This window comes from Mesoplodon mirus (genome assembly GCF_964341445.2).
Source record: "Mesoplodon mirus genome assembly, chromosome: 12".
Classification (NCBI taxonomy): domain Eukaryota; kingdom Metazoa; phylum Chordata; class Mammalia; order Artiodactyla; family Ziphiidae; genus Mesoplodon; species Mesoplodon mirus.
Genome location: NC_138988.1, coordinates 25,476,553 through 25,496,831, shown reverse-complemented (window position 1 = coordinate 25,496,831; position 20,279 = coordinate 25,476,553). Strand labels below are relative to the sequence as shown.

General features: G+C 47.7%; 1 protein-coding gene across 3 annotated transcripts in view; it reads right to left on the bottom strand.

Moving 5' to 3' along the window:
• The window catches only part of ADAMTS9 (ADAM metallopeptidase with thrombospondin type 1 motif 9), a 171,935-nt gene that overhangs the window by 10,228 nt on the left and 141,428 nt on the right, over positions 1-20,279 (bottom strand). For all 3 annotated transcript variants that reach the window (XM_082639425.1, XM_082639426.1, XM_082639427.1), the window contains 8 exons: positions 18,543-18,716; positions 14,275-14,469; positions 12,699-12,831; positions 12,390-12,484; positions 12,180-12,274; positions 11,954-12,087; positions 9,494-9,585; positions 4,093-4,197 (listed from right to left, as the gene is read on the bottom strand). In XM_082639425.1, coding sequence (XP_082495551.1) covers positions 4,093-4,197; positions 9,494-9,585; positions 11,954-12,087; positions 12,180-12,274; positions 12,390-12,484; positions 12,699-12,831; positions 14,275-14,469; positions 18,543-18,716 — 1,023 coding nt within the window. The remainder of the gene's footprint in view (positions 1-4,092; positions 4,198-9,493; positions 9,586-11,953; positions 12,088-12,179; positions 12,275-12,389; positions 12,485-12,698; positions 12,832-14,274; positions 14,470-18,542; positions 18,717-20,279) is intronic.

Genomic DNA, 20,279 nt, shown 5'->3' with positions numbered 1-20,279 from the left:
AAGGACTGATACTATGCTTGCTGTGTGCGTGCACACACACAGGTATTTATCACGTGACCTTAACTCCACCGGTTGCAAACGAACTAAAAGATTAAAAGATAGGAACTGAGTCCATCTCCCCGCAACTTTCATTAATTTTTAATTTCAAAGCAATTCTTCCATTTACAGCTCTTCCCTTAGAATGAGGAATGACCGTTGGGCCCCAAGGCCAGGTACCTCAGAAACACAGGCCCCCAGCTCCCTGTGGACCCTGCCCATCCACCAGGTACACGAAGCAGCACAGAGACCTGAGGGCACCTCTCCCATCCGGCCTAAATGAACCTCCCTTCACTGTGCCTGGCTCTGAAGGCCATTCCGGAACCTCCTCCTGGACAGAAGGCCAGACAACAGCTCTGAGAAGGGGCATCTTTCTGGGGGTGGGGGGATCGTCCAGATGGGGCCTGAGGACCCTTTCACGTCCTGAGCACGTTCATGAGTTGAGGATGCACAGGATATCGCTGGCAAAGGAGCTCAGAACGCCAACCTGTTCTCTCCAATCTCACAACCGGGCCAAGCCCCCCTTTCTGTCTGGCTGCCCCTCACACACAAGTGGAATAGAAACTTGGTATCCCTAAGTCAAGCCAGTACAGCTGAAGCATCTGTCTAGAGGTCCATCCCTGGGTCCAGGGGGCGTCCCACATGCCTTACTCCCAGGTGGGGTAGGGCCCACATGGAGAAAATCCATGCGGTGCAGTGGGGGCCAGCCAGGTCCAGGCTTAGCCCCTGCTCAGGCTGCAGTCCCGTCCTTCCATTGCTAGCAAGCCTGCTTCCTTCGTCACCTTGACCAATCCTGCAACCTTACAGCAAGCCTCAGGCCTATGAAAATGTTGTAACATTAACAGCTAATACTTACTGCGCCCCTGCTGCCTGCCCAGTGACACGCAAACAGCTTTATCATCCTATTTCATTTATGCTCCGCAAGAACCCAACGGGGTAAGGACCACCAGGATCCCCATTTTATGCGTGAAGAAACTGAGACCCCTGAGAAGTTAAATAACTTGCCCGAGATGGCAAGGCTAGTAACAGCACGTCCAGCGATCTGACTTAAGGGTCTGGGGCTTAACCTCTATCCTCTGCAGCCTCTGTGGGCTTTGATTTCAGTACCCTCCCAAGAATCTGATGAGAAAGCTGGAGGAATGGGATGGAAAGCATATAAATTGCCCAATACATAGGGGCTATTTCAATAACAAAAATCATTATTTTTATACACATACAGGCAGGCAAGAATGAACCTTGACACTGGGTCTTGTTTTTACCAGGTTTGTTCCTGCTGGTGAGACCACGTTCCTGCCCTGCATGTGGTTCTGGTAATTCAGTTTTACCCTGAATGACTAGAGTTTTCCTTTAGTTTCGCTTGGGGAAAACATTTCATCGCCAAGCGGGTTTGGAAAATGGAGGGTTTCGTTGTGTTTTTCTCTCATTAGCTCCCAGCAGAAAAGTAAAGAAAAGTGAGAGTGATGATGTGAGGGGTGAATCAAAGCAGGGCTATTTGGAGAAGAGATGAGGACTGGCCAGGATCTGCATGCCGTAGAGGAGACCAGCCTCGGTCCCTCAGAAGCAAGACGGGTCTAAGTCATGGTGGGAGCAGGACATTACACACTTTTCCAAAGTGTGTTCCATGGACCACTGGTAATTCAAGGAAATTAAAAGGTATAACTTTGAAAAGAAGGCTCTGTGGTTGGTTTAACTTAGGTCAGTGATTCCTAAAATATGATCCCAGACCAGGGCATCAGCATCACCTGGGAAACTGTTGAAAGTGTACATTTCAGGCCCCTCCCCAGGCTGGCTGTGTTTTAGCAAGTCCTGGCCCAAGTTTGAGAACGAATGATTTAGGGAAATGCTGGTTTGAATAAAACCACACAGGTTTCCCTCCTGTACACTTTATTCCAACCTAAAACACACACATGCTTACCGCGACTCTTCAAGAAGGAAATAAAATATACAATTTTTCCAAGTGTCTTTGCCTGAGGGAGCCTATTTTCATGGAGTATCCCTAGGGGATGCTGCTCTGTGGACCGCGTAGCACGTCAGGCACACAAAGCGTCATTTCTCAGGGCTGCTAGGAGCTAGAGATTGCTCAGTTCTGGCTCCTGGGGATTCATAAGGAGTGCTCGACAGACCCTTGAGATTAATTTTGGGCTCAGGCTCTCTGAGCTGTCATGGAACACCAAGATTTAAAAAAAAAAAAAAAAAAGTGCTGACAGGCAATTATGAAACCAATTCCCTTCAACACAGGCGTAATCCCCCAAAAGCTGGGGAAACAGCCAGCCCATCTTGGCAGGGCAGTAATCTTTATCTCCACAAGGTGGCGCTCCCGGCTATAATTATATTGTTAGGTTCTGGATGAAAACTGCAGTAATGACATTGACAAACAGAATTGAAACTCAGATTACAGTTTACACAGATGGCTTTCTATATAATCATGCTTTAAGTCTGACCACATTTTGGTCAATTAATTTTTTTGTTTGTTCCTCTCAGTCACTGAAACATAATATATAGCAGGAGCAGGGAAGAACATAATTTCAGGACACAGTGTAAAGCACACATTCTAAAGTACGTGTGTTGTCTCTCAGCTCTCTTTACCCCTTTCAGTACAAGAAAAAAATTTTAATGATTAATTTATAAGCAATCGATATGGTCATTTAGTTAATTAGATTTGAAGGGGCTGATTGGCTTAGATAGATAAAAGAGGGAGTGAGATTTTTTTGTTTGTTTTTTCCCCAAAGACACAAATTTAACACTGGAAGCTAAAAGAAGGGATCAGGAACCTCTGAGATTTTCCCCAGACGTCATAATTGATGTTCCTTCCCTTCCTTGGTGGAAGCAGCTTGATTGAGCTGTTTCCTTGTGTTCCGACTTTGATAGGGTTTAGCAAATAAAAATACCAGGCACCCAGTCAGATGTGAATTTCAGATAAACAACACATACTGTTTTTTTAGAATAAGTATGTCCCATGCGATGTTTCAGACATGATTACAGTTAAAAAAAAATCTTGTTTGTGTGAAATTCAGATTTAACGGGGCATCCTATATTTTGTCTTGCAACCTCACCTTAGAGGTCCTCCAGTCCTTCCAGTCCTCTTCTTTTTCCTCCCTTACTCACTTTCCTGAGACTGGGAGGCAGAGGTCACAGCTGAGGCAGGACTGGGGCCACAGGCCACACCCCATTAAGTTTTACATTTGCCTGCGGGTCAGGCTCCTTCCCCACATCCTGGCAACTTCTAGGCTGGAAAGGGCAGTGCTTTCTGCCCCCGCTTATGCATTAGAGTCACCTGGGGAATTTCAAATTCCCCCGAGATTCCCCTTCAGTGAATCTGGGTAGGGCCTGGGCACATGCATTTTAAACCTTCCCAAGTGATTCTTATATACACCCACGCTGAGCAACAGTATGCAAATCAGAGCGTCGCAAGCTGTACTGTGCTCAGGAAGCATCTGGGGCCTTGTTCAGCTGCAGGTCCTGCTCAGAAGCTCTGGGCCCCCAGAAACTGCGTTGTCAACAAGCTCCCAGGCAATGTGGGTGCTCTGGGGGGAATCGATCCCACCCTGAGCAGCAAGACTTTAGAGCCTGAAAAGCTGACTTGGAGAGCCCGTGTTTCTCTTAATTCTCCAGAAACCCTCCTCATGAATCACCCCTTCTTCCAGCCCTGTTTGTATTTCAATTCTTCTGAAACAGACTGACATCACTGTCCCTAAGCTCACATAGGTGAATTGCATGTTGGCTAATTAACTGCAAGGTGTCTGAGCCACACACTCCCTTAGAGGCTGCTGGCTACTTTCAGCTTCCTAGTTAGGCATCCTCCTAATTGCTCCAATGGTTCACGGGTTCACATCTCCAAGAAGAATTCACCAGAAGGGAAGGAAGCAAGACTCTCTGCTCCATGCACCTGTACACGCTTCAACCTTCTATTTATGTCCTAAATTTTCTTGCTGACACTTTGTAAAATGGTTTGAGGAAGTGGGAAAGCACACCCATTACTTTTAGCACCACCGCCTCACAGGGAGAGAGGAAGGAAGAGAAAACAAAACCAAGCCCCCAACCCATCGGTAACCTTACCGGCGACTTCTTAATGTCAGAGACGGCATAATTCCCTTGGGAGATCCATCTGGCAGAATCAGTTAGAGACAGGCCGGTTCCGTAAAGGTTGATGCTAAAACGACCCTGGAATAAATGGCCAACGAAAAAGATTTTTAGTCCACGTGACGTCCCAAGCAAAGGCCACACAATAAAAGGGAACTTGGAGAAAGATGTTAATTAATTATGATAGCTACTAATGACTGAGGGTTCTTTTGGGCGGGGGGAGAGTGGAGTTGTGAACCAGGCACTTTATATGCATCATCTCATCCATCCTCGCAAGAGCTCTCAGAAGGGGATTTTCTTTACAGAGGGGGACAGCGAGGCCCGGCGCAGGTGATTAAGTTCTCCACGAGACACTGAGAACCCAACTCACATTTTCCTGACTTCAAAGTCCTCGCTCTCAACTACCGTTATTCTGCGTCCCTAACTCAGCAATCCTGATGTTGCTTACAATTATCAGATTCCTTCAGGAACAAAATGCCACAGTGTAATTTTTCTAACAAGATCTCGCTGCCAAAGCTTCCTTGGGTTTCAGCTCCCCGCGGCGCTGAGCACGCCGCGTCCTAAGCACAGCGGGGCGGGACTTCAAAGCAGAGGCGCGTTCTCTGGAGCTGCCAGTAGAGGGCGCGCGCGTCCTGCTCTGGACCGCCGGGGACCCGCCACCGCTACCAGGCCCAGGGAACCTAGACCTCCCAGCCCCGCTCTGGGATTCCTTTCCAAACATGGCCTCGGGTGTTTCCATTTTTATTTCCAATGAGACGCTGCAGCAGAGAATCTCTCTTGCTTTCTCCATTTGTCTCTGTGTCTTTCTCTCGCAGAAATGACTCCACAAAGGCATCTAAAATAGATTCTTGAGGTTTCCTACTCCACCATGAACAGTTTCGGAGTTAAAAATGTTTTCTCCGCAGACGTGGGTGAAGGCTTCCTCTCTGAGCCTTACCACCCGGTTGTCAAAACGGTCTTTAATAAATCAAGGAGAGCAGCAAGGTGGAGACTCACATCCAATCAGACCTCAGCGTAAATTCAGCTTTTTCACCTGAACATATTATTACCCTGTAAGAACCTCAGTTTGTCCATCTGTAAAATGGAAGGTAATACGAGTGCCTCCTTCAGAGTAGTGTAGTGAGGGACTAAATGAAATTAGCCGTGGAGTGAACGCCTGGTACCTAGTAGATACTCAAAAATATTGATACCAGTCCTGCATTTTCTAATTGTTTTGTAAGTGCTAGTTTTCTCTCTCTAATATAACAGTAAGCTTATTGAGGGGAGGGACTTGGTATTGCTTTATTTATATCAGTTATGGTTTGTAACATGTGACTAGGCACTTGATATTTAGAGTCTTAACTAAATATTACATCCTAGCTCTTCCACGAAGACTTCCAGGATTAGGTGCAACTTGGAGGTTTCCTCTCCATGTCGGTTCCATAAATACTTGCTAAGCAGAGTTTATGAACTCTTTAGGAGCCTTAAATTCCACATCTGGACCCTGGGGACAAACAGGATTCCTATTCACAGAGGTGATGGGAGGATTTAGTTTGGTCTAAATCAGTGGATCTTTTTTTTTTTTTTTTTTTGCAGTACGCAGGCCTCTTACTGTTGTGGCCTCTCCCGTTGCGGAGCACAGGCTCTGGACGCGCAGGCTCAGCGGCCATGGCTCACGGGCCCAGCTGCTCCGTGGCATGCGGGATCCTCCCGGACCGGGGCACGAACCCACGTCCCCTGCATCGGCAGGGGGACCCTCAACCACTGCGCCACCAGGGAAGCCCAAAATCAGTGGATCTTATCAGAGGGCAACTTTGCTCCCAGGAGAAATTTGGCAGTCTCTGGAAACATTTTTGGTTGTTACGTCACAGCTAGTGTGTGTGTGTGTGTGTGTGTGTGTGCGCGCGCGCGCACGCGGCACTAGCAGCTGGTGCAGACAGGCCCAGAGATATTGCTAAATATCCTACAGTGCACAGCATGATCTCCCACAACAGAGAATTATCCAGCCCAAAACATCAATCGTGCTGTGGTCTGGGGGATGAAATTATCCTAGAATCCTGACTCTTCTACCTTTAGTGCGACCTCAGGCAAGTGGCTTACCTCTCCTGAGCCCATCTGTAAAATGGGTTAATAAGACATAATCTGTGTGGGCCTCCCTGGTGGCGCAGTGGTTGAGAGTCCGCCTGCCGATGCAGGGGATACGGGTTCGTGCCCCGGTCTGGGAGGATCCCATATGCCGCGGAGCGGCTGGGCCCGTGAGCCATGGCCGCTGGGCCTGCGCATCCGGAGCCTGTGCTCCGCAACGGGAGAGGCCACAACAGTGAGAGGCCCGCATACCGCAAAAAAAAAAAAAAAAAAAAAAAAAAGACATAATCTGTGAATAAGAGTAGAAGGTATAACATACCTAGCTTATTACCTGGCAGAGAGTAGGTGAAATTTAAAAAATATTTTTGGAACTCGTTTTACAACAGTACTACACAGATGTTAGTGGTTGTTATGCTGAGTGGCTTCAGTACGCAGGTATCCATGACCGTGGCTACACCGGAGGCTCAGCCTCCTTGCCCAGCCTCCTCAGACACGGGCTTCTACATGCTGTGTTAGCCCACCTGGCCATGTTCTTATCTTACTATCATTCCTGCCCTGAGGAGGGCGTCCACACCAGTCACAAATGCCCAGACCTCGTTGTTGCCAAGGACGCCCTCATCTCTCCTTCCCTATCCTGTTTCCCAACAAGACTGCCTGTTCCGCCTGCATCGCAGAAGGCAGACTTGATCTGCTTTGACGTCAAAGTCCTTAGAAGGTCCAGGCTTCTAGCCTGAGGATGCCCCTGGCTGATCTGGGTGTCCAGCGTCTGAGCACGTAGCCGAGCAGACTACTTGCTAGCTAGATCTGCCCTTTCAGAGCGAGTGATAAGCAAGAGTTTTTGTCCTTATTCTCTTCCTGGCCTTTTCAGGTTCAGGGATTTGCATTTTCAGCCAGCGTCCTAGTTGATAATTAGCACTCTAAAAGTTGAGTATCACCAGAGGAGTCAAGACCTACCGTCCTTTCTAGCTCCAGTCTGGGATATCTCTACCCCTAAAGGCCTTATCTTCAGGGTCTAAAGGGCATGAGAGTTTTAGCTACTATCTCTGTTGCTGATTTAAAAGAGTAAAGGTAATTAAGACATGCATACACTAGATGATCCAGAAAAGTTAGCCAAAGATGTATAATACCTCTGACAAATGGAGGTTTTGTTCTCTGTTGGACAAGGGTGAATGCTGCAAAAGTCTTGTCTGGAAACAGGATCAGCCAGGCGTGTCTACCATCATGGATTTGAACTCAGACACACTTGGGATCAAATCCGGCCTCTACTGAGCACTAGTGTGGGTTTGGGTAAGTTACCCAATCTCTCCACACCTCAGTTTCCTCATCTGTCAAAAGGGGGCAACCTCATAGGATGCTGTGGATGATTAAATGCTACGCTGATTTACCAATGCTGAGCACAGTGTCTCAAGTGTAGTAAACACTCAATAAACGCTATTAACACTGGCATCAGCAATGACAATGCTGCATCCACTGTGATCAGGATAACGAAATACATTCTGGCTGCATCTTGAGTTGACAGCTCTTGGGGACCTCCCCAGAGCAACAGCAATGGATGTGGAGGAAGAAGAAGCAGATTGTCAAACTGAGCATCCCTCTGCTTTCATTTCTCTGCAGTCATAGACCAAAGGACAAGCAGGGCTCCAAAATAGCTTGCACAGTCATGCTTTCTACAGACTTTTCCCTGGAAAAGTGATATGAAAAACTCCCATCTTTCATCAATATAGTTGGTACTCAATACACTTCTGAGGAAGTGAATTCTAGAAGTATCCGATATGGTATGAAGAATGGGCTGGAAAATATACAACTTAACCTCTCACTGGCTTTGGTTTTCTCACTTAACAACTGCTTTAGTGTCAGGATTTAGCAAATCAGTCGGTTCATTTGTCTCTGAGTTATTAAAATAACTGAATGCAAATTACCTCTCATTTACTTAAGTTTCCCCAAAGATGCACATATCGAAACAAGAAAATCCTGAGGCATTTGAAAAAGGCAGGACTGGCCAATCTATAAGCTGTTAAATGCAACCCATACGAATGGGGTGTTTGAAGTCTCCAGTGCTCTAAAGAAACCGCACTTCAAAAGTTTTCAATTCCTGGGTAATGGAGAAAAGGCCCCTTTTAACATTCTGTCCTTTGTTTATTTTCTTTCTCCCCTGAGTGCTTCCTTTTCACTTCTCTAAAATGTTTAGCAATACTTTCTAAAGCTTGGGGCTGAGAAAACACGTTGTTAAAAGAAAATTCAGATGTGTTTGTCTTTGGATGGTCTCTGTGGCTATGTGTAAATGCACCCTGGGGAGACAGTGCCTGGGATTCTGAGCATCACCCAGTCCCAATTCCTAGAATCCGTGAAGGCCCACAGCGACGCGGAAAACTCTTGTCACAGTCTGACAACAGCTTTGTAAAGACCTCATGCAAATCAATGGAAAGACTGGGGCCACGTTCTCCTGTCGAGAATCACCTAATTCATTATGTCTGTCCTACCTTCTCCTTGCAGAAGCTTCTGGCAAAGACTGATGCCTGCTTTGCAAAATGAGCCCAGGAGGATTATCACAGCCTGTTCCCAAAGGCAAGTCAAAACCTGCCACACCTCTAAAGAGGCAAAAACGTGTGCAACTGTAGAACGGGTAAGATTGCCGTGCAGCTGCTCTGGGGGAAAGCGAATTTAGGAGATAACTCTGCACTTCTTGGTCTGAACATCGCGCATTTACACATCTGAAACAGGAGTGACAGTTTTTCTGTCTCATGCAATATTCAGAATCTTTGATGGCTGACAGTCGGGGTGTTGGAACCCACTTGCACTGGCTTTTGAGAGACAACTGTGTACATCTCTCCCCAAACCCTCCATTTCGTGACATGATACTGATGACTTGTAACCAGTCAGGCAGAAAATTTACACCACAGAAATGGGCAAATGCTGAAAAGCATTGCTTTCCCCCCCCCTTCCCTTGGAGAGCCAGTTTTTAAACATTTACCCACATGTCACTGCATAATATTCATTGTTTTAACATCGTCCCGTGTTTAACCAAACCCTTGCCATGTGATATCTAGTTGGTTTCTAAACGTTTACCATGATCACAGATGCATTTTGCTGAATGCAGAAGTTTGGCCCCTGGCTGGGATCATTTCCTTAGGAAACACCCTGAGTAGCGGACTGACTGGGTTGGGGGCTGTGAGCATCTGTGAGGCCCTTGATACAGGTGGCCAAAGTGCCTTCCAGAGCCGCTGTTCTAATTACATTTGCAGAACCAGATGCAGTCACGGGGGTGGGGGGATGTGAATCCCTGGGTGGGGGGTGGAGAGCTCCCGACTCGTACCTGAGGGCACTTGGCGGCGCTGTAGCAGTCCCCGGCGGTGGCAAAAGGGACGGGATGTCCTTCGCGTGTCCTGGCAAACTGTAAGTCAGTGGCTGTGGGGTTTTGGAGAAAGGGTTACAGGGAGCAGAGAGGTGAGAGTATAAGAAAGAGAAAGGGAAGGGAAAGGATATTAACAAGGAGACAAAAGGGAAGAGGAGTTAGAGAAATCATATGAGGAAATGGGAGAGGAAAAAAGAAAACAATCCAAAGTATGATTAGTGAGCAAACGGATCCAGATGTACACTTGCTTTCCCCTCACTGTATTTGTGGGTCCGAGAGCTTCCTTCTCTGGGTTTTACCAGCACTTTCTTTTTTTTTTTTTTTTGCGGTACGCGGGGCTCTCACTGTTGTGGCCTCTCCCGTGCGGAGCACAGGCTCCGGACGCGCAGGCTCAGCGGCCATGGCTCACGGGCCCAGCCGCTCTGCGGCATGTGGGATCTTCCCAGACTGGGGCATGAACCCATGTCCCCCTCATCGACAGGCGGACTCTCAACCACTGCGCCACCAGGGAAGCCCCATACCAGCACTTTCTGTCTCCTCACAGTATGGAAGCCAAAAGCGGGGCTTAGGATGACTTTGGAATTGATTCCTATCTAAATAAATATATGAATCACCTCGCTTAAATGTAGTAACTGGATGACTGTGAATCTCCTGTAGAAGCAGCCTCTGAGGCTGCAGGACTGCAGGACAGGGCGGGGAATAAGCCAGCAAAGCATTTCCAGCTACTTAGCAGTTAGTCCCCAAGGCTCATCTGTCCTCCCGTGGCCCAGGCACTATTATCACCAAAATGGAGAGCAATTAGAACTTACATCTTGAAAGTATTAATGGCAGTTTCTTAAGTTTGGGGCTAACTTTTTAAAAAAGTTTTTTTAAAAAAGCCAGTAAAAACAGTGCTCACGTTTTTAACCCTCTTGTAGCTCCCGAGAACAGCTCTGAGAATGGGGAAGGCGTATCAGGAGGTGGCAGATTGAGAATCCTACAAAATCTGGTGGGAACTAGAGACCAGAGGCAGCTTTTTAAACTTTTCTGCTTTGTCTTTCAGGAATAGCAAGAGAAGGCCTTAATCTTTCTGCAGGTTCATGGGAGAGAAATCTGAGTCCCCCAACCTCCAAGGGCAGGAGCCCTGCCCACTTCAGCACGCAGAAGCCCTGGGTCTTAGCCAGGGTGTTATCTAAGTGGGAAACTGCAGATTCTGCCCTTAGCCCTCATCAGTCTGGCTGAAGGCAATTAAAAATATCTTGGTACAAATCAGATTTAATCTACCTGCAGAGGAGAGCAAGGAAAGGTTATGGGAACATGTTAATGAAGAAAAATTAATTATTCATTATTTCTGTTTCTCCTCTATTCGAGGGACCGTGTTTGGATATTTGAGCTGTCTTTAACCACTCCTATGATTAATGTCCTTTAAAAAAATGCAGTGTTGGCTGGAGTATGAAATCAGTCCACGCTCAGGCTAGTTTAAAAAATGGTAATTCTGTCCTCCATTTTTCTTCTGTAAATCAACAATCAGAGAAAATTAGTTTTACGCCCGTGTGCATGTTTGTGTGTGTGTGCATATGTACACTGCTGGTGGAAGCCCAGGGTGGGGTGAATGTTGCTACATGAATATCACAGCTTTGGAGTTTGCATCTGCTACCTTAAAACTTCTTCTCCCTTCGAAAGCTCTGCTACCAGGACTTCCCTGGTGGTCCAGTGGTAAAGAATCTGCCTTACAATGCAGGGGATGCAGGTTCGACCCCTGGTCAGGGAACTAAGATCCCACATGCCGCGGGGCAATTAAGCCCGCACACCCCAACTACTGAGCTCACATGCCTCAACTAGAGCCCATGTGCTGCAAACTACAGAGCCCACATGCCCTGGAGCCTGTACGCCACAACTAGAGAGGAGAAAAACTGCACGCCACAACTAGAAAGAAGCCCGTGTGCCACAACTAGAAAGAAGCCTGTGCGCCACAATGAAGAGCATGCATGCCACTACTAAGACCAGACGCAGCCAAAAAATAAAAAATAAAAATAAATAAATCTTAAAAAAAAATTTTGCTACCATGCTTGCTTTGCCCACCTGGCTCACTCCCATTTGGCCTTAAGGTCTCAATTTCAACGTCATATTTTGGGGGATGCTGCCCTGACTCCCCCACTGCAATGGTGCCCTTTCATGTGCCTCCGACTCCTCCATTCATTTGTCACAAATCTGATGGAGCACCGCCCCTGTGCTCAGCACTTCCCAGGCACTGCAGGGACAGTAGTGATTAAAAGGTGCAAAATCCCACCCTCTGGCAGCTTAGATTGGGATTGTCATCACTGGACCCTAAGTTCCTCTTCACACCCTCCGGGCCTCGGGCCAGCCCCTGTGCAGGATGTTTTTGCTGTCTGAATGGAGAGACTCATGGACACATCCCCCAGGACATCCCATGGAACTTACTGATGATCTGCATGGTGGTCAGGTCTATTCTGATCTTCTGGAAGCTGGAAAACCCAGCCGCTGTGTAGTCTTTCCGACACTGACAGTCATCACGTCGGCTCCCGTTGTAGGGACATTCGGTTGGGTTGTGCAACCTACATTACAGAGAGAACATCCCGGTAAGGATGGGGAGGTCCCTCCAGGGATCTCCAGGCATCCGGGCTCTTCTGAGCCTGAGCTCTCCTACCTGTGTCCGTAAACCTCAGAAAAATTCTCAGAGTCACCGTGGACCAGTGTCATGTACTCCTTGGGGCGGTCAGAGTGCATCCCTGCACAGAAGACCTGAAAGACAGACCAGAAATAACCTGCAAGGGGCGGCTCAGAAATGGGACCATGAGGGCCAGGGCCGCTGGCTCTGAAACCAGGCTAGAAATAACGACTGAGCTCCGACGTGTACCTTCAGGAGCTTTCCCGTGACGATCAGGAAATATTCCCCATCTTCACCGGCACCTTTCAGCCTTTTCACTTCCTTGCAGTTCTGGGGCAACTCGCCTGGAAAACACAAACCACAAAAACGGGCTGTGATTCTCCAGGATGTGCAGTGGCCGCCAATGGAAGGAGTTACATTATGCATGCTCATGTTTGTCTGCAAGGGGGCCAATTTCTTAAAAATAAATTCTAGATTTCTGAAGAAGGCAGGCAAGCACACGAACAATGAAACGTGTTCTTCAAGCTCCAGAAGGATGGCTTCAGTTGGCCAACTTACAGTTATAGATATTGTGGCAGGTTTTTCTTTCTTCCGGCTTCAACTCATCAGGGCATAAGTGGCTGGGCTGGTCCTCATTGGTGAGACACTGCACAGATCTGTGCATCACTCCAACGCCACAGGATACGGAGCACTATAAGGCAGAGCAGGATCAGAGTTGTGGCTGCGGAACCTGGAGATATGGGCTTCTCGTGGTGTGGAACTCAGAGCCTGGAGGCTTGCACAGGAAACCCGTGTTGCTGAAAACAAATATCTGACACATGTAGGGCACTTCCTATGGGCCAGTCTCTGTGCTAAGATTATTTTTTTAATCAATTTATTTATTTTACTTATTTATTTTTGGCTGTGTTGGGTCTCTGTTGCTGTGCAGGGGCTTTCCCTAGTTATGGCGAGCGGGGGCTACTCTTCGTTGCGGTGCGTGGACTTCTCATTGCGGTGGCTTCTCTTGTTGCGGAGCACGGGCTCTAGGTGCACAGACTTCAGTAGGTGTGGCTCGTGGGCTCAGTAGTTGCGGCTCACGGGCTCAGGAGCTGTGGCTCACAGGCTCTAGAGTGCAGGCTCAGTAGCTGTGGCTCATGGGCTTAGTTGCTCTGCAGCATGTGGGATCCCCTGGACCAGGGCTCGAACCCATGTCCCCTGCACTGGCAGGCATATTCCTAACCACTGAGCCACCAGGGAAGCCCTGTGCTAAGTCTTATATATACATGTCTATACATACACACATCCATATCTACATATGTAGTCATAACATGAAATATATATATATATATATATTATATAATTTCTTCATCTAAGCCTCACAGTAACCCTATGAGATAGTACTAGCATTATTCTACTTTTACAGAGGTGAGACTGAGGCTCAAATGTTAGGAAATTTGTTCACGGTCATGGTGGAGCCAGAATTTAAACCTTAACCACTTTCAACTGGTCCCACACTTTTGCCCAATCATCACTTTGCATCAGTGAAAGCCTCGTAGCTAGGAGCCAGGGGGCTGGGGCAATTTTCAAGGGCATTCCCAATATCAGATATTCTTACTCGTTGTAACCCGAACGCAACCAAGAATTCCCGATGTAGAAGCACTAGCGCTTACAGAATTCTTAGCCACAGAACCCACAACCACGAACACCTCTGTAACCCTTTTCAGGGACAAACAAGAGTTCTGGGTGCTGTTTAATTTTAAACCGTGGTAAAATACATGGAACTTAAAAAGTTGCCATTATAGCCCACGTGCTTTTTAATGCATGAACGCATTTCAACTTCACAAACACCCCATTCTGCAGGGGAGGAAACAGACACGAACGCTTGGCCCCTTATCCCAGGTCGTTCAATTGGGAACGGCAGAACCAGGAATCAGACGGAGGCCGTCTGGCCTCCCCGCCCGTCCCCCCTCTCTAAGCACTAGGCAAAACGGCCCAACAAGCAGAGAAGCCCCCATTTCCCCTTCAGCCCATTTCAAGATGCTAATTCCTGTTTCTCACCCGGGGCTCTCCTGGAAGGACAGCTCAGGCAGGACATGTTTAAGTCGGGGTTTGAGATCCAAAACTTTCCGATTTCATCACTCAATCGTCTACTTACGGTCCCCCAGTTGCCAACTCTCCAGGTGGCCGAGACAGGGCACTCCTGCAGGTAGCAGGGCTGGACGCTGGGTGGCTGTGCACCCGGGCAGTTGATGGTGGTTTGATAGCTGTACTCATAATTCTCCTTCCCGGTGTAAATCTCGCTACAGGAGACAAGCCTTTGTTTGTAGCCCTTTCCACAGGTCACTGAGCACTGGGAAGAGAGGGGGCAGAGAGCAGAGGTTGGAGCGGGGCCTGGGGGCAGCCACAATAGGCCCCTGACCTCCACGGTGGACAGTGACCTCGGGACAATGGGGCAGAGAGCTCCCACTTTATTAGCTTCTTACGGGCCGCGAGGAGCGGCCCCCAGCACGCGGGGGACCTGCAGCCCCCTACAGGAGCCTTCTGGGATCCAGGGCTGCCACTACACCTTCTGGCCCCCGCTGCGGGCGGGGGGTGCCTCAAGCCCCCGCTCTGGATTTCACAGGGAGACAGGGCTGGGGGAGGTGCTCCAGCTGTCACCGGGTCCGCTTACAGCGTCCAGAGCCCTACGTACTGGCGGCCAAATCACGCCTTTCCAAACCTACAATGACCACATCAGAGAAGCGACCAAGTGGGCTGGAGAGAGCGCCAGAGACCACCTGTGTGTGAAATCCAGGCTCTCCCAGGACTCTGGGACAACTTTCCTTCCCTACTTGATGGTCTGCTTTCCCATCTGCCCTCCATTTGATTTCCTTCTTTCTCCTCTCTCCCTGGCTATATATCGTGACTTAAATGTTACCTTTCTGCTTCCCTCCCCCCAGCCCGGCTCTCTCTAAGTCATGCAGTCATTTAGACCTTCTGCCATAATTATACGGCATTTAAAAATACCCAGATGTTACAGAAAAGGAGAAAGAAAAGGTATTTTACTGGTGTCCCAGCTCCTTCTGGGATGGGACATCTAACTGGTTATTAGTAAGATTTTAGATTACGTTCAGCCTCCTCAGCTAAGTATTTTACATAATACTTTTAAAAGAAAACTGAATTAACCAACAAATTATTTTGATGATATTTTGGGGCCAAGTCACCAAATAACTGGCCACTCCCTGTGAAAATGCGACATAAAATTAAGGTAGAGTTTCAGGATTCTCAAGATCAAAGGTTCTTTGGGCGGGGGCAGATGAACCCTGGAAACACTAGGCGGCATGTGGTGTGTTTTGCTTTTTCTGGGGTGAGGGACCATAGCTTCCGTCCGTTCTCACTTGCTATTAAAACCAGTGTCTCTTTTTCCTGGTGTCTCCTAAGCTGTCGCTTTAAGCCACGTGGCTTGCCGCTCCTGTACCTTTTCCGGGGGGAAGGCTCCCCTTGACGCGGTCCTCGAGTGAGCAGGGAACTGGCCCAGCCACAGGCATGCAGAGCATCCTTGGGCCTTCCCTTCCAGCTGGCTTAAGACCTGGAAATACTCTGTGTACATTTCTTCCTTCTTTGGCTGCCGCTGTTCAGATGCCCAAAGACGCAGTTGATGCCAGGCCAGGGGAGAGCAGGGCTAAGTCTGAGGTGTTTCACGCATAGACAGATGGCTAATAAATGCTGTCTGTCCAAGCTGTGGGTATCTTAGAGTATCTAACTCAGTGCTTGCACGCCCTGACCTCAGCGTGGACTAATTTAAACAAGGCGGTACGTCTGAGAAGGCAAGTGCTAAGACCCTTTCCCCTTACCAACCACAAGCAAAAGCAGCCCAGTGCCCATTTACGTGGGGGATGCAGTGGGAGACAGGTGTTGACAGATGGAAATGAGCCCCAAATATGGTCAGGTTTTATTCAGAGGCCTCCACAGCTCTGAAAAGAACCCTTCAGGAGCTGTTAAGAGCATCCTGAAAATGTTGAGGGCCTCTGGCTTGCTTAATCCATTTCAGGCCAGAGCTGTGAAGTGTAAGAGGCTCTCACCTCTGGGGAGTGGAGAGAGGAGGGGAAGGTCTTATGGTTGACTCTCCATGCCTTGGTGCCATGTGCGTGTTTCATCATGAGTGCAGATTACTTTTCTAACTTGAAAATAACCATAAAGCAAAATGAAACAATAAGAATGTGGGCTTCTTGCGCTAGCGACACACATTGGGCCCAACCAGGGAAATGCACACATGGGCCAGGGGTGATGGAGTCTACTTCTCCAATATGGAGCACACAGAACTCTGCAGGTGATGGAGGCCCCAGACAGAAGGCAAATCTTGCTGTGGCTTTGGCATTTTACTAGAAGCTTTTCTAGAGGGAATTCTGGTCCAGTTCCTCAGGCATCACTCCCCTTGCAGAGTCCCTTCCCATGATCCTGGTATCTGTACAAAGTCCTGTCTCCATCCCTCTAATCTTTGCCTAGAGCTTGCAGATTTTTCAACTCACGGTACACCTGAAAATTTGCAGATGTATGGAAGGCTTTTTAAAACAATTTTCTCCCAATCTCATCTTTTGGGGGTTAATATTAAGGTTATGGTAAAGCCACAGGAGGAACATTATGCAAGTCTCAGAAAGAGACCAAAACTCTTCCAGTGTAATAACAACACACCAAATCCAGCTAAGATGAGCACGTCAACCTTGGCAGTGTGACAGGCATACAAACTCCAGCAAGATGAGTGACCGAGGACCAAGCCAGAAACCAGGAAGAAGAGGCCCCCAGGAGGCAGACAGGTGAATGGTCCAAGGGACAGAGGCCTGAGGAGGGAGAGAGGCCAGAAGGGAAGGCTCTCCCTTCCTGAGAGTCAGGGTGTGGCGTTGTGCAGCAGCCCAGAGAAGCAGAAGTTAGGGACCATGCCTTTCAAGGCACTAGGAGTGGTGAACTGAACAGAAGACAGGAGCCCCCTGGACCCACCTCCCTCCACCCGCCTAGGTATCTGAATGGGTTGGAACCTATGCGTCAAACCCAAAGTCAAAGACTATTTTGAACACTCATCTGGACTTCCCATGTTCCTGGATGGGCAAGAGTAAATCTATTTCTAATGATCCAGACCACATCTCCCCGCCTTTCTTTGAGAACATACCAAGAACAGGTAGGGCTGGTATAGAGCAGAGTTTCTCACCCTCAGCACCCCTGACATTTAGGCTCAATAGCTCTCTGTTGTGGTGCTGTCCTGTACACTGTAGGTAGTTTAGCAGCATCCCTGGTCTCCACCCACCAGATGCCAGTAGCAGCCTACTTCCCCCGGCTGTGACAACCAACGATGTCCCTAGACAGCGCCAAATGTCCCACAGGAGGTGGGGAGCGGAAGGCAAATTCACTGGGGTAGAGTGAAGGATGGGGAGACATAGTCAGAAAAGGCTTTAGGAACAGTTTTAGTGCAGAAACGATTCAACACCCAACAAACACATCATCTAAATGCAAATATTCATCCCATTAAAACAGGAAATTGCTGCCCTGTTGAACTCTAACGAGACGCCAGTAATAGCAAGCACCTTTGCTATGAGCCCAGATACTTCCTTTTCACATCTCTAAATTCTTTGGGGCAAATGACAACTAGTGCTGATGTTACAGGTCTTTCAGTATTTGAAAATATCATGAGGTTTGAAAATATAATCACGTGACTGTTACTATTGGTTTATGAATAATAAAAAGTGTCTAGGTAGGCATTGTGTACAGGAAGAGATAAGGAAAAATAGACACTTGAGATTCCTTGGATATTATGGAAAACTATTTCATTCCTCTGGATCAGAGGTTGTTAAATGGGCAACCAACATCTGGCCCACAAAAGTGTTTGGTTCGACCCACACAACGTTTTAAATAATTTGAGTCCACATTTTAAGATAAGGAGCTAGCACACGAAAATCCAAAGTTTTGTCCTCTCTTGAAACATCAGGTTTGGTTACACTGGACCTACATTTCTGCACAGCCTCTGTTGGAGTGGAAAAGAGCCTGTTCCCCTTACACATCATCTGCTAGTTGGTCACAGTCGCCACCATTCCCTATTGCCTCCCTGATGCTAAGACATTTCTGTGGCATACTTAACTTTCTTCAGGCAGCTACAGGAAACATATGAATTTGCAGTGTCTGTAAGAATTCCTTTCCAATCATACTATTAGGACATTAAAGGGAATCACAGAACGTAGAATTGAGAGGAGCGTGGATACCATCTTATGCACCCCCCCCACTCTGCACCTGTAGGACTCTGGCCCAGGAAGGCTGAGGGACCTGTTTGAGGGCTCCCAGTTCTCAGGGGTAGAACTGGCAGGTGGGTGTGAGTCTCCCACATTCCTGCCCTCATCACTCTGTTGCCCTCAGGCCGTCGCTGACCTGAAGGCAGATCCAGAATCCCCAGGACTGTACCTCTGACCATTCTCCTGTGATCCAGACATACTCGCAGGGCTGCAAGCCACAGCTCTCGCGATCCACAGGCCGTGTGCTCATGTCACAGTGCATGCCGTGAACCTCGTCACCTTTGTCCTCACCCACACACACCACCTTGCGGTACCTGGAGCCTTTGCCACAAGTCTTGGTGCACTGTTAAAGACAGACAAAACAGGTGGTGACATGGAAAGAGAACAGATGATTTCTTACATCCTGTTACCATAATGATTTATTTTCCTTTCTATATACTCTTTAAGACTGCGAGATCTCTGAGGGTACGCATTACTAGAGAACTCATTAGTTTACCCCCATTACTTAACAGTGTAACATAGAAGAACAAAGCTGACTACATATTGGATTTATTCTTTTAGCTCTAACCCTTGTTTTCTGTTGCCTGTGCTTAGTCGTGCTGGCTCTGCACCTTTTGTAAAAGAATGTTGCCTACAGCCTGAAATATACAGGACAGCCTATTCTCAAGGCTCTGGCCTTTAAAGTATAAAAGAAGCCTGAATTCTAACTCTGGGAGGATGATTCTTTGGGACACTAGTCCACCAACTTCTCTGTCTGCTGCTGGCTTTCTAAATAAAATTGCTATTCCTTGCCCCAACACCTAGTCTCTCGATTAATTGGTCTGTCATGCAGTGAGCAGCATGAACTCGAACTCGGTAACAACAACACTGTTCCTGTCACAGCAATCAGCATTCAATAAGTGGCTGTCTGGATGAAGCAGTGAAAGTGTGAATGAATGAATTTCAGGTTTGGAAAGGACCTTAAGGCCTGACTACTTCACCCATTCAAACAAACGTTGAATCTCTTTAAAACTTATGGCCAAATGGTGTCAAAATACCTCTAGAGTCGGGGAAGTTATTATTCCCTGTCCAGGTGGCCCATTTCATCTTATAACATGGAACTAAGCCTGTCTCTTTGCCAAATCCAGCCTGTTGTCCTACTTGTCGATTCCAAGGGAGCATACAGGACAAATTTTGTTTCTCACAAATAACCCCCTTCGGGGACTTGAGGAGAGATTTCCTGTGGCCCCTAGAGCCTTTCCTTCTCCAGGGTAAACTGCTCTCACCCCTTGATCATCTGGCCAATATTCACCAAGTTCCTAAGAAGTGTCAGGCCCTGTGATGGGTCTGGATGAACAGGAGCAGACACAAACAGCACAAACCCTGCCCTCAGAGAGGAGCTGTATTTTAGTAGCAAAGACGGACGTTAAAGATGTAGACAGCTAGGCAGCAAGACTTAGCCATTACTATAATTTCCATTTTTCAGATGAATAAACTGGGACTTAGCCTAAACAACTGATTCCTGGTTATTCATCTCTTTGTCAGGTGAATGGGATAGATATTTTTTATTCCCATAAACCAAGTGGAGAAAATAGAGCAAGTGGTATGTTTCATTCCAGGATGATCTCTGTGCTGACCATAAATTTCTTACCTTTTTTGCTTTCACCAACAGAAAACCCCACTGTAGAAGTTTTACCTTAGTTTTCTGTGTTGTTAAAGTTCTCCCAAAGCCTGTCCTATCTGAAGCACCTGTGTCACCCAGTATTTCAAGACTCCAGATTACATAGGAAAGTCACTGTAACCAACCTGTGTCAAGGACAGCTTAGGTTTCCTTTAACCAGGGATTACAAACTCCGTTGCCCCGGGGCCTTATCCAACTTCTGTGAGCTGTCATTGTTGTTCACATAATGTCTCTTAAACGTTTTCC